Consider the following 19,493-nt stretch of genomic DNA (forward strand, 5'->3'; position numbering starts at 1 on the left):
AAGGGATTAGTTATGAGATAGGAAACCTCCTCTAGTTTAACATTCAAATCCAAATGAGGCCGGTCCAGAGCAAAGGTCATTATCATTCAACAAGCGTCTAGCAGCTTCCAGGAAATGAATTGACGGACTTAATCCACTCCCTGGTGGATATACTATCACATCATAAAACCTGGAACTACCAGTCAGAGTAGCATGTGGTACTCAGAAGCACATGTACTGCGGCTAGCCTGACTTGTCCTCATCCTGGCTCCGACACGCACAAACGTGGGCAAGAAGCTTGCAGTCATGGGGCCTCTGTCTCGACGTCTATGAAGTGGGAATTGCAAAATACACCTGGTAAGGTTGTCATGAGGAACCAAAGAGATGATATAGGCAATATGCTCCGTAGAGTGTCTAGCCTAAAAATTGCTCAGTAATTGTAGAGTTTTCGAAAACAAAGCATGTATTACCCATTACAGACACGTGGAAGGACTGAAAGATGGGCTGCACCAGGCTACAGTCAGAGAAGTGAGTAGGGCCTGAAGCTGACTTTCTCTCTACATTTCATCATAATGGAAGAGAAATCGGGTTACACCAAAATTCCTTGGAAAAAATATAAATTTAAACGTCTCCACTTTAAGATTCAGACATACAGTAGCAAACTGCATTCTTCCAAGACTGAGGGTAACTCCTCAAATCTGAGGCCTTTGGTCAACTAGAAACACAAATAAATTAAAAAAAAAACTATAAGGAATCATTATTAATTAGTTGATTAATTAGTTGTTTTAAAAAGAGCAAGCTGAAGTAGCAAAGGTGTGATAGTGTGCGCAGGGAAACGAATGAAGTACATGGAAGAGCTGTCACCTCTGCTTTTACCCCAGATATTTGGTCCCCAGGGAATTCTTAATCCCAAGAGTCCCTGGACTGCTAGGAGACAGGCCTGATTTATAGTGTTTAGATATGAACTTTGGCCACTTTAACCAAAAATCAAAATTGGCAAAAAAACCCCACAAACAAACAAACGCTTTGCCAGGTTTACCCATCAACCTGACTACCAAAAGGCATGTGAACTGACAAGACTTTTATGGACCAACCCGGTCCCAGCAGGTATTGATAAGTCTCCTGTGCACTCACAGGCAGAATACAAGTGAGGAAGGGGTGCAGGCTTCCGTGCCTGCTACAGCCCAAGGCTCATTTCACTGGTGGAAATCCCCACCTACGATATGGGCCCAGCGGCCTTTTGGAACCTATACCTGTTTCCAGCACATCCAGCCTCTCAGCACATATAAGCAGTTAGATTTCTCATCTTACTGCTTTTGAACTTTAAGAATTTGGAAACTGTCAAGATAGAGCTCTCTGCTCTTGAATTAATTTTACTTCTTGCTCCAACAATCTAAACTTCCTGCTCGTAGGGCCCAATATAAACCCACTTTTAACAAATATCATACTCAGGCAAATGAGAAACAAAGCAGGATTCATTAACAATAATCAATACATTAAAGTATAATCATATACAGATGAAGCTCCTCTTAGATTTCAAAAGGAAAAAAAAGTATCCAGCTAAAATCGCATTGCATTTTCAGGATTGAAATGCAGATATTAAACAAGGCATGACAATTTCCCAAATAACCCTATGTGAGGGCGTGTCTGAGAGAGACAGTATAAACATTACCAACATAGATCTCAGTTCCACATAGTTAATACCTTTGTACCATTAATGTAGATACCCAAAGAGACTTTACTCAAAATGAAATTACATCTATTACTTGAAATCAGAAGGTACTAAAACTATACAGTATGGATTGTTCAATTAAACTAGGAGAGTCCTCGGGACCATTTTTTTAAAGCAGTTTGTTTATTTGCAAATGTGTGATCACAAGATGACAAAAAATCCTTTAGGGAAAAAGGATTCATAGATTTTAGTGAGTCACATCAAGAAGAAAATTGTGTCTCTGCATGTCGTCCACTGAAGCCAACATTCCAGAAGATTCCTGATATAAATAGATGAAGACCATTTTTCAAAAATCTTAAAATTGCTATCTTAATATAGAAAGATTTTCGAACTGCTACCCACATCAAAAACCCTGAAAGCACCTATTACTAATTCATTTTAATTCAAAACAATTATGAGTAGCATACCAGATAGACAACAAGCTCGGTAGCTGAATAAAGAACCCTCCAGGAGCTCCAAGTGAGACTATATCTTAGACGCTTACCTGTAATAGAACGTTGCAATACGCTAGACCAACGTCCTACCGAAGTACAAAGGATAATGACAGGTGGTTTCTGAACTGGAAACAGTATTTTGTTGGGGATGAGAAGTTGGGGGAAAGGGCATCCCAGAGCGAAGTTTTATCCTAAACAAAGCATGAGGTTGAAAATGCACGAACTGATTTGGGAATGACAAGACTATAAAATGCATCAAGGTGGAGTGGTGGAATATAAAGCTGCAAAGACAAGTCGTGACAGCCTTAGAGTCCATGCGAGACAGTTTAGAATTTCTCCTAAAGTCAGTGAGGAGACATCCAAGGGATATTCTTGAGCCAGGAGGTGATGATGAGAATTGTGTTTTGGAAGGAGGGTACCGATGGAAGTGTCAGACTGGGGGGGGCAGAGGGACCTGACCTCTGGAAGCCAGTTAGAAGGCCCATGTAACTGCTCGAGTGAGAAGTGATGCAGATGTGACCAGGACGATGAAGTGAGAGGGGATTTATATGATACTTCGGAGTGAGCATAGATAGGAACTAGACTGGATGTGGAAAGAGAAGGATCACCAAAGATGAGCATGCCATTTCTAGCTGGCATGACTGGGTGGTGAGGCTATTAACCGAGGCAAGAAATACAGAAGGATAATGTTGGAAAACTTCTGAAACTAGCCAGGGTAAAAGAATATTCGTTATATACACACAGTGGAGAAAATACTATGACATCCAAACTAAAAGTACAGTATGCCCAGGTTAGCATGGAAAAGACATAAACTTTGGCTTTTTCAATTTAGAAAGCATACTTACCCTTCTTAGCTAAATCCACTGTCAACACTCTATTTTTCATATAGTAAAGCTCACTAAGCTTCTTAGACTATATATCTACATCCTCTCATTTCTTTGATTAATTATATCCTATGGATATCCTGTATCTGTAAATCAGATCTTCCTAAACTCTAGAAATTAAATCCCGATGCAAACATTTCATTCTCTTCTCAGAGAGCATGTGTGTTTGGAGCTCATGCATGGCTCACGCACAGCCATTAGAAACTACCAGAACGGGCTTGTACGAGTTTCATGTGAACGCAGAAAGTAGAGAGGAACAAAGGCAACTTCTTCCCACTGTGTTCTAATTTGGGCCCCATAAATCTTACAGAAGAAGGGGTCAGTACAGAAGAGGTAGAGCAGGCCAGGTGGGAAGAGGAGTCAGACTGGGGATTGTGGCAGTTACCAGCGAGAGCTAGGATGGGCTGGGAGGTATAAAAGAAGGAAAACAAACTCAGAGGAATGTGTCAGTTACCTTCAACATCACAACTCAGGTAGTTACGCACTTCATTCAAAATGAAATTGATATCTTCTTCCGAAGGAATGGGATGGTGTGTGACATCAGTTGGAGTGTCAGTAGTGCCAGCTATAGTCATCTTTTGCCAGGGTAAGAAGAAGATCACTCGCCCATCACTGGTTGCTGGGTCAAGAAGTCCCATGCTCTCGGGGCTGAAGTGAAAAGAAGCGTTATACATTTCTGAAATTAGCAGAAGTTTAGTCCTTCATCTGCGTTCTAAAAACTACTTTATTCACTAACTGTCATATAAGCAAACAAGAAACACATGAATTGTTACTTTTACTGTCAATGCTTTGCCCTAGAAATTCCCAAAAGAAAATAATAATTTTGGTAACAAGGAAGAATGGAGCAAGCATGATAATAAAATTCACAGCAGAACCAACCCTCCCCATTTCAACAACGCAAGCTTAATTAAGAAAGTGGACTTCGCCTTCCAATTGTTTGGGGTTTTATATTCCTTGGACCATTCACATCAGATAATGTCAGTGGGATAAATGTCTCTAATTCCTTTTATGATGGTCAGTTAAGGAGAGCTCTTCAACCTTTTTTCAAGTCTATGAAAAGTATTTTCCTGGGACATTTGACATTTGACACATCTTTCAGCATAAGGTCTCAGAAGTACATGAGAAAAGCCAGGGGTCTAAGTTTCTAGAAACTAAAATGTAATCAAAAAGTTCTTTACTCCTTTGTAACCTAGATGGACTTACACCACTTCACCAAATATGAGATTTCTCACTTTACTTCAATTTTATAGAAACCTCAAGAAGTGCATCAATGAGAAAAGGGCTCAGTTTTCTCCTACTACCTAAATAACAATGCATCAGGACAAGGTCAAAAGGAGAGGGATATCTTAGCAATGACAATCTTTAAACAGATGTACGAGGCTAAGGTATTATGCTATTAAATCAAAGTTCAAGGATGACTCTTTGGACAGATTACATAAAATCTCCCAAAATATTAGTCAATAATTTTCACTAAACACATACTTAATATTCTAAAACTGAAGTATAAAACACACTTGAAATAATAGGCAGCTATAAATACATATTAACAAAACCTGTCCAATTCTGTCATTAAATCAGCAGAAACTGTTGTTTTAATATATTCATTAACAATTCAAAGAAATTTGGAGAAGTCGATAAGGGGTGGGACAATCTTGAAGTGTCATATTCAAATAGTCCCTACAAATCCTCAGCGACTGAATTCTCACAGCAAGCCAATGTTGACGGTATTTTCAGCTTCCATTAATGAAATTTCTTAAATAGAAAACACAATTCCATTTGGTTTAAATATATTTCAACAAGCCCCTCCTACACCCACGAATTTTAAAGGGCAACCAACTTTTTATGTTTATCATGCCCTTGAAAAAAATGTTTAAAAAAAAACTCCTATTGATTCAAATGTGTAAGGATGAGAGACTAAACTGCTTAAAAGCAAACCAAAATAATTATTTTATGAAAAAGAAACCTAGGAGCCCCTGGCTGGCTCCGTCAGTAGAACTCAGGACTCTGGATCTTGGGGTAGTGACTTAAACCTCACGTTGGGCATACAGCTTACTTAAAAAAATTAATAAGTTAAAAAATAAAGATCTATAAAATAACTTGTTTAAAAAAAAAGAAATCTATAGTCAGCTTAGCTGATGCATCTTCTTTATGTAAACCACGAGGAGTAAGAGTCTTTCTTTGCAAACACCCATCAGTCCCATGAAATGCTGCCATTTCCACACATCCTTTGTATAAAGAAACACTGTCTACAGCACACTTGAGAGACGTGGAGAGAGTGGGCCACAGTTCTATTTAGCATATGCAAAAAAGCACCATAGACGTGTGTGTCAATCATTTAAGCCTCCAGCTAAGATCTCATCTTCACTCAGGCTTACTTAAACAAAATAATTTTACTTTCATTTTTGTATATTGAAAACTACAAGGATACATTTTTTTTTTTTTTTTTTGCTTTGTGTTTGTCCTAAGATTCTCAAAAAAAATCTTAAACCAGTTAGTTACATATTTTGTAAGCAACTGATTTGATCCTGGGTTAATAGGCCCTTACATTAAATCAGTCACTTTGGGACTGGGAATTAACTCATTCAGAGTTCAAGCTTTCAATGTGATAAACGGTACCATGCTGAAACAAAAGGAGAAATTCCATATCCTAATATTTAAGGAATCCACTATATGTTGGTATATTTTATGTATGATCATTTTATGGACCAGATATCATAGGATGTGTTTAAATAACTCAATAAACCTGATAAACTTTAGTATAAAATTATAATAGTCAACCACCTAGACATGAAATGCTATTAGAAAAGCACAACTACGGAATCCTTTAAAATCTTTCAGTGCAATAAAAGGAGTTTAAAGGGTGAAGGTGATGGTTACCAACACACATGTAACTGGAACCCGTAGAGAATCAACTGCTTAAGCGAAGACATATGTGTCAAACATAAAATTAACAAGCACAGAGGGAAGACAAAGCTACTAATGAATGGTATAAAAATTTAAGAATCCACTTGGAAATACCTTTCATCAGTTCTAAATTACCTAATTCATACTCTCCCTTCGGGAAAAGTTTGTTTTCTTATGAAGGATTAATTCTGCAAGGTCACGCTAAAGTTTGAAAGTGGATATCAATGACAGTGATGGTATATACAGCCCAGGGAGGCAGAGGTCTTTTTTCAATATGTATGATTCACTTGACATCAGGAGGCAAAGCTTGCTGCTAATTTATGTGTGTGTCTAGGATTAAACATAATGAACATTTTTCTCATGCAGACCACTGCCTTCCTGAAGTACCCTTATTTAAACTGAAATCAATTTATTGTTAACTACTTAGCAATCAGTGTTAGAGCTAACAGTATGCACACAGCAATATAGGAAAACAAAATTGACCTCTTGCCAGTGGTAAAAGGCATCCACAGGTAGAAGGAGGAGATGATTATTTTCATGTATTTGAGTCATTTGTTGCACTGTTGCTGCTTTTGAAAGAGCATCTAGCCACAACTCTGATGAAAATTGCAGATTTGTTCTTAATGTCAGCTAAAGAGTACCTTTAAAAATAAATGATTTCTGTGTGCTGGGTTTTCTGAAATTTAAATAATCCAAACGAAAAAGTTGCTACCGTGGCACGTGTAAGTTAGAGTCATAAGCTTAAAAATGACATGAAGATATTCCCGAAACAGCCCAGCAAGGTATACACATGGTCTTTGTGTTACATTTTAGCAGCCTACATTCAACAAATCAGTGGCTACTGAACTCACTGCGTTTCTAAACTGATCAGGTTCTAGTGGAAATGTTAGGCCTTGAGGTACCATCAGTCAGTTTATAGGGCAGCCCCAGAAGGCCTGACTCGTCCCCGAGGACCTAGTCGAACCCCTGAGCTATAACTGAGTGTGACTGACTAACTGATGAGCCCAGAGAGCCATTTCAGTCTGACCCCACCCAAGAGAATGAGTGGATATGGAGAGCAAAACCATCCCTCTGGGATACCTTAAGAGGGGATAAACCCTGAATCTAGGCCACAATCCCAAACGAAGGGGCTCATCTGCAACAGACCCTGAATAGGACCTGGGCTGCAAACCACTCCTCTAAGGTTTCCGGCAGGATGTACGGTGGTCATAGTTGAAGGTGCTAAAAACGGGGACATTCATTTCTCCCAAAGCAGCATGAGATCCCTTACTGCGTCTGAAGCAGACCCAGCGGTAACTAACTGTCATGACTTACGGGGAGGGGACTTGAAGCCAATGATACACTTGGGGGGATTAAGAAAGGCATTCCGTTTTGAAAATATTACATCCAGGTGATACATATTTGAAGCACCTAGCTACTCTGTTATTAGGATATTATAAAGTAGGTGTACAGAACTATATGTGTAGCATGACCTCTTTCACGTAAAATTTTTAAAAGGATAGACAATTGTGCAAGTCTAAACACACAATTTTATGAAGGAATCATAAGTGTTACTGATTACCAGAGAAGAACTGAAGTGAGGGGTAAGGTGGGACATGAGGAAGAAGAGAGACTCTCACTTTTCGTTTTGTATCTTTCTCTTTTTCTAGAGTGATTACTTTTACTTATTTACTTTTGCATACATGGGTTATCTGAACACTAAAATGAAGAATCATATTTTGTTTTCATATTTTAACTTCTCCATATGAAAAATATCCCTTATAGGTGCTACATTAACTTTTGACTTTGAAAAAAGCAACAATCTCAATTTGGGCAAGTTACAAAAAAGTTACTGGGATTCATTCAAAAAATACTTACTGGTCACTATATGTGCCAGACACTTCATGAAGAGTAGCTGACAAAATGGATAGAAAGTAATCAAAGGATCATTGTCAAAATGTATACAAATTAGATACTATCATGAGATAAGGAACCAGAAGCTGAAAGAAGTAATTGCCAAGGTCACGCAGTCAGCAAGAGGTAAAGTGATGAACATCAAGTTCCACACCAAGGTATCACCTTAATTTACCCTCTGTCTCCCCATTTTAATGATGGGTAAACTAAGGTTTACAGAATAAAATGGCTGTCCCAAATGTTCTCATTATTAAGTGGCAAAATTAACATAAGGGATAATAGGTACTCTGATATTATGGGACAATAGTGAAGAAAACATGAAACATAATACACAAGAGATTGTATTGAATTTACTAAGATCCAAACAAATATGATAATGTGTGTGTCCATAGTTTAGGTATTATATCTATAGTCTAAAGGATATTTAAAAAAAAAACAAACCCCTTCAAAAAAACTTACAAACTAGCTGGCCTTGCATATTTTTAATCCCATACAAAATGAACACACATAATTATGAATGGAACTATTGTTGAAAACTTCCTATATGTAAGAAATATTTGCATATTTACAAATATTTACTTCTCTCCTTTTCATTTAACTAAATTCTGATCAACAGTTTTTAAAACTCTATTAAGTACTGCTGCATACATTTTTATTATTAAGCCTGAAAACACCTTGGTTTCTTTAGTCCTAAGTGAAAATACTAATGATGCTCTACTTACTACACACAGACATTTAGAAAATGAGAAAGAAGTCTTGGAATTTGGTGGATAAGAAATGGACTTTGATATGTTCTTGATAGAAGTGTAATATTTTCTTGGTAGAGTGAATTTGGTACAAATCAGGTGTCTCCTGGACTCTCCTCAGGAAGATTTAGTTACCGAAAAACTGATAATAAAGCAGCAGCATCATAGAACATAGCAGGATAGCATTCCAGGAGAATGCAGACATTAAATAAAATATAGATTCTGTATATCCATTTTACCAAATATTAAAGAATTTATATGACCTTTAATGGAAGACTATTAAAATACAGAAGAGATAACTCTCATCCTAACCACATTACCTAGAAATTACCACCTTTAACTGCCACCCATAATCATATCACCTAGAAATAATCACCTTTAGTACTTCTATATACCTGTACAGTGTATAATCTTGTATCCTTCATTCTAAACTAACATTTTATCATTAGTGTTTTCATAAAACATTAAAGTTACTTATAATTACCATTTTAGTGACTGTGTAATATTCCCTTTGCAGCTATGCCATAATTTACTTATCCATTCTATTAAGGTTAGGAAGGGAAGCAGTTTCTAATATTTCTTGACTACAAATAGTATCATAATGCATAGCTGGAGCATAGATCATTACTCTATACAGAACTGCTAGTTTGCCTACTAGACTGACTATATATGGAGATAAAAACAGTACGCATGTTCCATACTCTTGGCATGGTCACATGAATTTTTTCCACAGAAGTCTTGACATGTACATTAGAGCTAATCGTTATCAATTTCTTAACTAAAGCCATCTAAATGTTTCTTTTTTAATTTGTTAAAATTTTCCAAAATATGTAAAAAAAGAACAGTTTAATGTGCCCATCACTCAACTTCAATAATTTTCCATTAACGGCTATTTGTGTCCCATCTCTATCCATACCCATTTCTCCACTGACAATGATCTCTGTTAATACGGTAGATTAGAAATTATATCCAATTTTTACTTGCTGTCATATTTTTCAAAACATGTTTTAAAAGCGCTAAGCATACAAATACCTGCGTGATCCTCATTTTCAGATTCTTCATGAGCAAATTTGAGTATTTCATGAAATTAATTTGTTGGTGTTTCCATTAATATATGCCCTTCATGGAAATTTTTACCAATTTCACCTTTAATACTTTAATTAAAACTCAAAAATACTAAGGCCCGGTCTCTGAAGGTGAGTACACTGAAGAAAGTACAAAAATAGGTCCCAAATCCTTTAACCCCGAGAAATGAGTTTTAAGAGCTAAGCAATTCCCACGGAAGGATTGTATTTTGTGTCTTGGAAGAGTTCCTTTGCTTATTTCTCCTCCTTTTGAACAGCAAGTTAGACCATCTATCATTCAGAGACGTGTGCTGGAAGGCTACATGCGACGGTCTCCGGCGGCCCCCACTCGGGCCACGGCGCCCAGCCGGCATCCGCTTACCTGTAATAACCGGGCATCACGATGTGGACCCCGGCGCTGGGCTGGCAGATAGCCGTGGCGTTCTTATCATCCATTTTGCGCACGGTGTCTGTGAAAGGTCCCGTGGCGTTGATAACACATTTGGCTCTCACATCAAATTCCTGCCCTGTGAAAGAAAGCAGCATCAATCACATGCCCCATTTGTTTCTCCGCTCACGGATGCCGTGGATTATTAATTCACCTATAAACTTAACCTATGGCGAAGTACATCGCACAGCACACTAAGTGACACGAGCAGCCCGAGTTCCCGAAAAGCCACACACACGGCTCGCGCCTGAGTCCACTGACCCAAACAAGACCAAGCTGAAGAGAGAGCACGCCACTTTTTCAGCGCAGTTCTGTCTAGTTTGCAAAGTGCCCAGCACCTGCGTGCCAAACATGAAGAAAGTGGGATGAGTAATTAAGCCGCGTTCTCCTTACAGCTCAACTGTGGAAACGGCGTTGCCGTGAGACAACGTATTTCTCAGGCTGGTTCCGGGAACGAGGTAAATTTGAGACTCTGACTCCATGGCCATAGAATCAGGATGAAAATCTAACCAAAGTGAAAGTGATTGACTCTAACGACGTATAAATGCACCGCCTGTGTCACTTACTTTGAAACTTGGCACATTTATTTAATTTTATTAATAACATGTTTTTGTAAAGCAAATGGAATGCATTCGTAGCTGTGGGAATTTTGTGGGCATTTATTATTATCATTATTATTATTTAACACAAAGGGGAAAAATTGCCAAGTACCACAAGGGAAAATTTTCACGTTAAACCAGTCATTGTTGACAATAAGGAATATAATTAATATGACTCTGAAATCTGGCTTAAATAAAAGAGAAGTGACAGAAAAATTATAATTCAATCATTACATAGGCAAGGCAAGATGCTAAGAAATCCCTCCCTGCTCGAGCCTCGGCATACCTGTGAGCACGTCCTTGCACCGCGCGCCGCTCACTCGCTCTTTCCCCGTGTCGGGGTCTGTCTTCTTGAGCAAGCTCACTACCTCCATGTAATTGGCTGTGGCAGCCCCATACCTGGCAGCAGTGAGGGCAATGGCAAGGTTCATCCGTGCGTCGTTGTGTTGTCCTGCAGCAGGGGAAAGCATCAGAGGAGGGACAGGAGTCACCTCGAGCCACAGACTGGTGGTACAGAAGTGTGTCAAAACAGATATGTCACATCTGTCCCTGTCACCCGGAATATACATGATGGCTGGTCAGCTCTATAGGGCATGATTTAAAAATACGTGGTCATTCTCGGTCAGGCATTTACCTGCCACTTCACCGAGTGCACTTTGTATACCGCAAAAAGGGCAAAAAAAATATCCCTTTCCTACAAGAGCTCACATCGATTATCTGAAAGTTAAGAAATAAGTAATTATTCTCGCAGTTTGGGAACATATGTATATGTCAGACTTTTCCCAATACAGACAACCCGTATGCACGCAAATGAAGCAATTCAAAACCTCAGAATATCTGACACTCCAACTGGTGTCGATGAACAATTTTTAGGAGTATGTGCTCTCTCTAATATTCAAAATCAAGAGCTTCATCTTCCATAGAGGATCTCTCAGTATTCTGTAAAAGGATTTTTCTTGGTTTGACTTTTGATCAGAGCTCCTTAAAATGTGACATTTTTTTTTTAAAACACACATAAAAGGTAAGAAATTAAGCAGGGCAAAATTTAATTACAGAACAATTCCTACCTGTATTGTTAAAGATTTATTGCTGAAAAATCCTAGTTAAAGAAAACTAAGGGGGAGCCGAAGAGGGGGGGAAGATGATTAATCACTTTAAAATACTGGCATCACTAGAGACGTTTTCTATTTATTATTGCCAGTGGAGTTCACGCTGACCAGGAAGAATTACTCTACATTGCAGGGGCCAGGTTCTCTGTGCCCTGAATAATTAATTACCCAGGGCTAGATGTATTGAATCAGGGTTCAAATTCCCACACACTGGGATCAGCTCTATCAAGATAATACTGATAAAGGGATGAATTTGTAATGGATATTGTTGTTGATTTATGTTGCCAGCGTACCAAACATTTAGTATAAATGGTCTATGTAAAGTCTCTTCCTTGTGATTCAGTCTGTGCAGGGCCAGAAGCCCCGCACAGGTAATCTGTTCCAGCTAAAAGGGCAAAGTTATAAAGAGAGAATCAATGACCGAAGATTCTGCCACCCCTCCCCCACAAACATCTTATTCTAAAACTGCCAAACTAACACGATCAGCCAAGAACCTTTCCCTCTACAGTAAAACCTCTATCAGTGGAGAACATACATTGAACTTCGCCATGCAGAGTAAGGGCTTGTTTTACCCAGAAATTAATAGAATGGAAGTAGGGGAAGAAAGGAACGAGAGTGGGAGTAGCTGATGGGTAAGTGGGAAGAAAGACTGGCAGCACTTGCATCGATTTCAATTCAGCATGGCCCTAAAGTTGCCATTAGAACAGTCAGTGGTTATATTTCAAGTTAAGTCTAAGAAACCAACTTCTGTTAATGGAGGGCTCACTTCAAATTGGAAGGTGCTCCAGCAAGTTACATGCATGCGAACAAACCGGAACTAAGAATTCCAGTACAGATCTCTCTAAACTACAGAGACGACACATCTAAACGAAAGAAGAGTAGCCATCCCATCCAAGCCTTCCCTACTCACTGATTTATGTACGTGACAATGAAACACCCTATGCGTGGTACAAGAAATCCAAGTGACGTGCGTATGGTAGGAAAACTCACACCCCACCAGGTGTGCCTCGATTTACACACAGGACGCGTCTCTGGAAAGCCACATGTAAATCAACTATTTTAAATCCTATATGAAGTCACTGTCCAGAGGAACCAGGCAGAAATGCTATTTGTTAACTGAAAGGATTATTCTGTAAAGTAGTATACCTATTACACAGTCATCTAATGATAAAACTCAAAGCTTCGAAAATCTAAAATCTCTCTTTTAATACCTTTTCAAAACATAAAATCCCATCAGAACAGCACTGGTATAGTGTATCAAACTCTGTTGCTTCTATACTAAGAAGTGCCCCCCTAATTAGCTTCCAAATCCCAGTACTTTGTCAGGTAAACAAGATCGACCTCAGTTAAAAGTGTGAGGAGGGAAGAAGTTTCTTTGGTCCTTATTCTCCTTCTATTTTCCACGCCCGCCCTGCTACCCAGCAGCCCTGGACTCGAACCAGTGTGTCACCCACTTAGGAACAAAGGCCCTCATGCTATGATCCTCACCTGCCACAATTCTTCCTCCCCCGTTATTCTTAGTATCTAGGATGGTCACATTTTTGCAACTTTCTCCACATTCCTGCCATTTCCCACCTTCTTGTCCATACTAATACTTCTGGCTGCAATACTATTCTGGAAGCTCAGACAACTCCTATTCATCCCTCATGATCTGGTTCAAATATCTCCCCTTGAAGTCCTGCCTTCCCTGAGTCCCTCCAAGGCAAAGTTGTTCATCCCTTCTTCTGAGCCAATATTATATCCTGTATCTACCTTTTTTTATAGGCTTTATGGTATATTTACCCATGTATCCATCAACTTAAAAAATAATAAGGCTTGATTATGACTCAAGCCCAGAGACCAATGCAGGGAACACACTGGTGAGAGAGATACAGGGTGATCTCTGTTCTCCGGGAGCTCACCTGCCAGCGTAATCCCTGTATGATTTCCCACCTCCTCACCCCAGTCATGGGAAGGCAGGAAGCCTTTCTTGTTCATCATTATTTTCCCCTTGTTAGTACCAAGCACAGACAGGTATTGAGTAAGTGTTAAGTTTAGCCAAATTCCATTCGGTGAGTTAAATAAACAGGTTTATTTATAGTCTTAGATATACAGTCTTATAGATTTATGTCAATTTTATATAAATTCATAAATTTTTGCAGTCTTTATTGATCTATAGTCTTACCTCTAACTATGGAATGTTTTGTCTCATGTAAAGGAATTTTCAGACATCAGAAAGTTGGTGGCAAGAAATTTGAGGGAAGCAGAGAAACCCCAGAAATGTGGAAAATCTTAACTTAAACCCAAACTAGCCCTTATATTTAAGTTGGATAAGTGGGACAGGGGGAGAAATGGTTATGAATGATTCCCTCAACACTCATCCTATTTCCCCTTTCTCTGCAGGGGAGTTCAAACATAGCTATGGTAAGTTCTTAAAAATTGAGGAGTAAGCAATCTGACTTTCCTCTGGGCCCAGGAGCTCACACATCCACCCAGACATTAAGCTTAATTCATTTACCTCCTCGGATTCATGATACAGTCCTCCCCTATCCACATTAAATTCACCCTTTACCCTGAGATACCCAGATGCTCTCAGTGCGTGCTTCCCAGGAGAAATGGTAAATTTTTACTATTCTTAACTGAATTCCCCTCCAATCCCCTTTACTGACATTTTGAAAGGTATCTATATGCCTCCTGAATTTTATGTCTGGAGAAAAAAAGTTTTGACAACATTGCATGTCATTGGAATATGATACAATAATCTCGACCCCCCCCCAACCAGTTGATCTGCTTATTAAGTTTGGATTTTCCAATCCGTTTCCTGAGAGCCAGGCAACATGATACTACTCACTGATCAGTGAATAGCATAGCTTTACATTGGCACTTACGCAAGGACCCAGACGGGGACTCTGAAAATCTGTTCCCTTCTCTATTCTCCTTTTGCACTTGAAATCTCACATATGTGCACATACTGAACTCACGGAAGCACATAAGAGGTGGAACTTTAACTGTTTTCCCTTGTTTAGAAAAACACAATATTAAATCAACCTACTGAAAAGAATGAAGGTCAGTGGTGGCAGAGAAGAATTTTTTCTTAATTCTCAGTGGCCCTGCTATTAGGATAGTGAGAGATAACTTTACGCAAAAAATATTTTAGAATGTCATCATCTAAAAGATTGGCCTCAAATGTAAATATTTTGAAGACATAGCAGTATTGCTCTCCTCAGAGGGTTTCAAAGTTTGGCAACAAAGTTAACAAGCAAAACAACTGAAAAAAAGAGATAGAATCCCTGAATGTGGAAAGGATGTGAAGAACGAGTAAATACGAAAAAAAAAAAAAACCCTTGGTAACAAATTACCTGGCATTTTCTTGGTCCTTCAGATCTAACATTGTATGACGCTCTGAAATTCTACCTACAGTCTTCTTTTCATACAGGGCACTTTTTAAACGGCCATTTACAGTGCACAGCCATAACTACGGACCCAGGAGTCTGTACAGAAAGTCTAACTGTTAGATAAAAAATCGTTTTTAATTAAAATAACACCTGCCCATAACTTCAGCATCCATAAACACTGCCACTGTTGAAATGTTGAGAACATTTCCTCCCATCTCCCTGTGCCTGGCCTGGGTCTCTTGCAATCACATGGCTCCTGCTAGCAGGGGGAAAAGGATGCTTGAAAGAAAGAACACTTCCCTGAAGCTCTAATCCCATTCCTAACAAAATCCCCAGGGCATGCTTCATTGTGTCAGACTGACAGTGTCACAATGACCTCTTGGGCAGCTTCTCCTGAGCAGTCTGGCAAAGGTAATTCAAAGGCCAACCTACTAAACTCGAGCTGATTTAATAGAATGATTATACTTAAAATGTGCCTTTCTGATGGGAAGAGTGCAAGTAGAAGCAGAGTGGAAAAGAGGGGTGTGTGTGTGTGTGTGTGTGTGTGTGTGTGTCTAAGGGTTTAATAAAATCTGGTTTAAGGTCATATGATGAATAAAACTGAAAAGGAAAACTCAGAATGAGAACATACTTCTCACGGTAAATTGTGACAACGCAATTCCCAAAAGTAAACTATTTAGAAAAGTAATGATTTGTGTGGGTAGCGGCAGGGATCAGGGGCACTCAGGGAGCAGTTTAGGGAGGACGTACCTTCCCAGATACAGTGGAGAAGGGCTCTGGGCTTGGAAGGACTGGGTCACATGTGTCAGGGTACTCCCCTGGGTTTCAGTGTCCTACACGAGGAGAGGAGCGGGCTGGCCCCCCTGGAATCCTACAGTGCACGGAACGGCTAATCCTCAGTAGCTACCTATCCCTTTCAAGATTTCATTTCACCTATTCCTCATTTCTGGTTTCCCTCACTTTGGCCCAGCATGTCTGAAAAGAGAATGGGCATTAATAAAAACCAAAAGACAGGTGCTTTATAAAGTAAATCATAAAAACAAAATCAGAAATCATATTGTTCCACTAGTTCTAAAATGAAAGCGAAATCTTGATTTGATTGGCTTCTGTGGGCTATCTGCAGTAGACTGCCAAAAATGTCCCGATTCTTCACACCTCCTTGTCGCCATGCCCTTTGCCATCCATCTTGAGTGTCCTCTCCCACTCTGACTCTGGACTCAGCCACGTGAAAGTGGTTTTTTTGGGTCAATGGAATATCAGGGGATGTGATTTTAAAAAGGACGTTCTGCCAATGCCACAAAAAGGACATACCCAGGCTAGCCTGCCAGTACCAGGAGGCCGAAGAGGGGCACGGGCAAGTTGCCCTAGTCATCCCAGCCAAGGCCATTCTGCATCAGCTGACAATCAACACCTCCAAGCAGGAGTGCAAGTTCAGGGGAAACCAGAAGAACCCCAGCGCCAACTCCAGACAAGATTATGAGAACCACCTAGATGACCACTCCAGTGCATGAGCAACAAAGCCTAATTGTTTTTATGCTCCTGCGGTTTTATGGTTTTTGGTACGTGGAATTTTGGCAATAGATAACATACAGGCAATGTAGCCAATTTTCTAATAAAGTTAGTCCTGACTTAAAAATAGGTTCTATCTTCAAGACTGCCTTTTTTTTTTTTAAGATTTTATTTATTTATTTGACAGAGATAGAGACAGCCAGCGAGAGAGGGAACACAAGCAGAGGAGTGGGAGAGGAAGAAGCAGGCTCCCAGCAGAGGAGCCCGATGCGGGGCTCGATTCCGGGACTCCAGGATCACACCCTGAGCTGAAGGCAGACACTTCACGACTGAGCCACCCAGGCGCCCCTCAAGACTGCCTTCTAAGATGATGATTTAGGACACAATTCAATTTCCTATAGAAATGGTATAAAATAAATGGTGGTAAGATGATTAGTCTGTGCCACAGAGCAATTTAGAGCATAGGGTACTTGAATAAGGAAGTTGACGATTCTGACAGCCTCAATGTCCATTCCTTCCTCACACTGACCCTAAATCTCCAGGTTGACAATAGCGCCATCTTCAGAGAAAACTCTGCTCTTCATACCTCTGACTTTTTGCTCGTGGTGTCTCTACTCCATGAAACATCCTATCATCTTTCCTTCATGAAACCTTCCCTGACTCCTCTTGGACACAATAGCCTTCTTCCCTCTGTGCTTCCATGACACTGTAAACATATACTTATTACACCACAAACTATTTTCTAAATATCTGCATTTCAACACTCACTCATTTATTGAGCAAATCTGTACTAAAAAATTGTAATGTGTCAGAAATTGTGCTAGAAACCAGGTTTACAACAGACACCTAAATAGATGTCGTTCCAGCTCTAGGAAACCTTGATTCTAATAGTAGGTTCCTAAAAGAACAGAGTGAATCTTATTCAATTTTGCTTTCCCAGTACCTACCGTAGGCAGATATTCCAAAATTTGTTGAATGAATAAATGAGTAAATGTACATGATTATAGGACACAATCACAGGTGAGGGAGTACTCAAATAAGAGGAATGTGCTCAAGGCCAAGAGATTCTAGGAACAGTTGCCAACCACTCAACTCTACCCTCACTGTGGCTGTGGTCTCCACTGAACCAAGGGACTATTGTCTCTCTACTTAGCCACCCAGTACACAATGGAAACAGGATGTCTTCTATCACACAATCTTTGGTGGAAAACCAAGCAGAAGGAGAAGGCCAGTGATAAAGTTAAAGCAAGCAAGGGTTTGATTATGACTAGGACAGCAGGTGGCAGATCCCTTTAACAAATATTGAGTACATATTGGGAGCCGGGCGTGATGCGAGGCCTAGGGCTCCACTGAGTAGGGAGAACAGGACTACCCTAGTCTTTGCTCTATGGAACCACACTCTAATGGGAAGACAGATAAAATCAACTAAAATCAACTATTAAGACAATTAGACATTGCAATAATGGCAATAGAGGGAAAAATCTGAGGCAGGGAGAGCAACTCCCTGGGGCAGGGGTTATATTTTAGACAGGGCAGTTAGGAAAGGCAGCCCAGATTCGCAAGAAGTAGAGAAAATGCAGAGAAGGCAATTAAGCCCTAACAGCAAGACCACCAACTATAAACTTTAATCACTGCTAATTTGCAATTATATCCAAAGCTTATATGAAGCATAAACTACCAGAAATGCGACATGGCATTAGCACAGCCCCATTTCATTAAATAGGGCCTGTAAAGTAATTTTTTTCATTCGAACTTTAAAGTATTCACCTATATTTTATACATACTTATCAGGAATTAAGTTTAAAACTCTTCCTGGCTTGATGTATATTTCTGCAGAAAATGTCTTCTAGTATAGACCAGAGAAACTCAAAAGAAAAGCATCATATTCAAAGTTTATGAATTGGAATAATTTGCTGTCACTTATCCATACTACCGTTCTCAGGAAGGGACACCTGTTAGCACTGAGCATGTAATCATTTTTATTATTAAATACAAAGGTACAATTAAATACAGGCACAGGATGTGACCTGCATCATAATTCTACCCAGCCTTTCTCTTCACAATATCCTTTTCATTATCGTGGGCCTTTTGTTCCTTCCTGTTTCTTTTGTCTCACCCTAAGTTCTTGGAACGAGCTATTTACAATCTGAATAATTAGCAATCAGCGTGGATCTGTGGTCTTTGGCCCCCTGTAAACGAAACATTGTGAGGTACCTTAACGTGACATATTTAAGTACGGAAAGTTTCTATACCCTCAGGACTCTCCTTTCTTGAAAGAAGTTTTAAAAGAATCTAATGAAGAGTAAGTTTTCTACTTTTCAGATACTTAGGAATCTAGCTGGAGTTGAACAAAAATAAAACCACATTTCAACCATAAACAGAAGGTTCTGGGTATTTATCAGCTCTATCTGTGCAAAAATGCTCTACCCATCGATTTACAATAAAGACCCCTCCCCAGGGCAATTCATTCTCCCACTAGCACCGGCCCCAAATAAGTTTCTGTACTTTGAAGGGAGAAAAAGAGAAAAGAAGTAATGAGACAAAAATTAGTTGAAATGAAGTTGTAAAGTCGGTCAGCAAGACACACTCTAGAGACTCTTTTATAAACCATACAATATGTGGCCTAAAGCCATAGGTAATCTTCTCTGGTTGTTTCTGAAATGCACGGAAATCACTGATCAGTGATCTCAGAATATCTCGCGTCGAGGGTGAGGGCCTTCATTTACTGAGTCTATGGTCTGGGAGGAACGGCATCTTAACCCAAGATAACTGTCCTGGGGACGCTTGACGTTTACTCTGTTTACCAATATTTCTTACA

At 39.5% G+C, this 19,493-nt stretch overlaps 1 protein-coding gene across 2 annotated transcripts in view; it reads right to left on the reverse strand.

Annotated features, from left to right (window-relative positions):
- The window catches only part of GPD2 (glycerol-3-phosphate dehydrogenase 2), a 137,334-nt gene that overhangs the window by 22,048 nt on the left and 95,793 nt on the right, over window positions 1-19,493 (reverse strand). For both annotated transcript variants that reach the window (XM_008686991.2, XM_008686990.2), the window contains exons 7-9: window positions 10,970-11,134; window positions 10,019-10,163; window positions 3,484-3,677 (exon numbers count right to left, since the gene is read on the reverse strand). In XM_008686991.2, the coding sequence (XP_008685213.1) occupies window positions 3,484-3,677; window positions 10,019-10,163; window positions 10,970-11,134 (504 nt within the window). The remainder of the gene's footprint in view (window positions 1-3,483; window positions 3,678-10,018; window positions 10,164-10,969; window positions 11,135-19,493) is intronic.

Source organism: Ursus maritimus, unplaced genomic scaffold, assembly GCF_017311325.1.
Source record: "Ursus maritimus isolate PB19 unplaced genomic scaffold, ASM1731132v1 scaffold_1, whole genome shotgun sequence".
Lineage (NCBI taxonomy): Eukaryota > Metazoa > Chordata > Mammalia > Carnivora > Ursidae > Ursus > Ursus maritimus.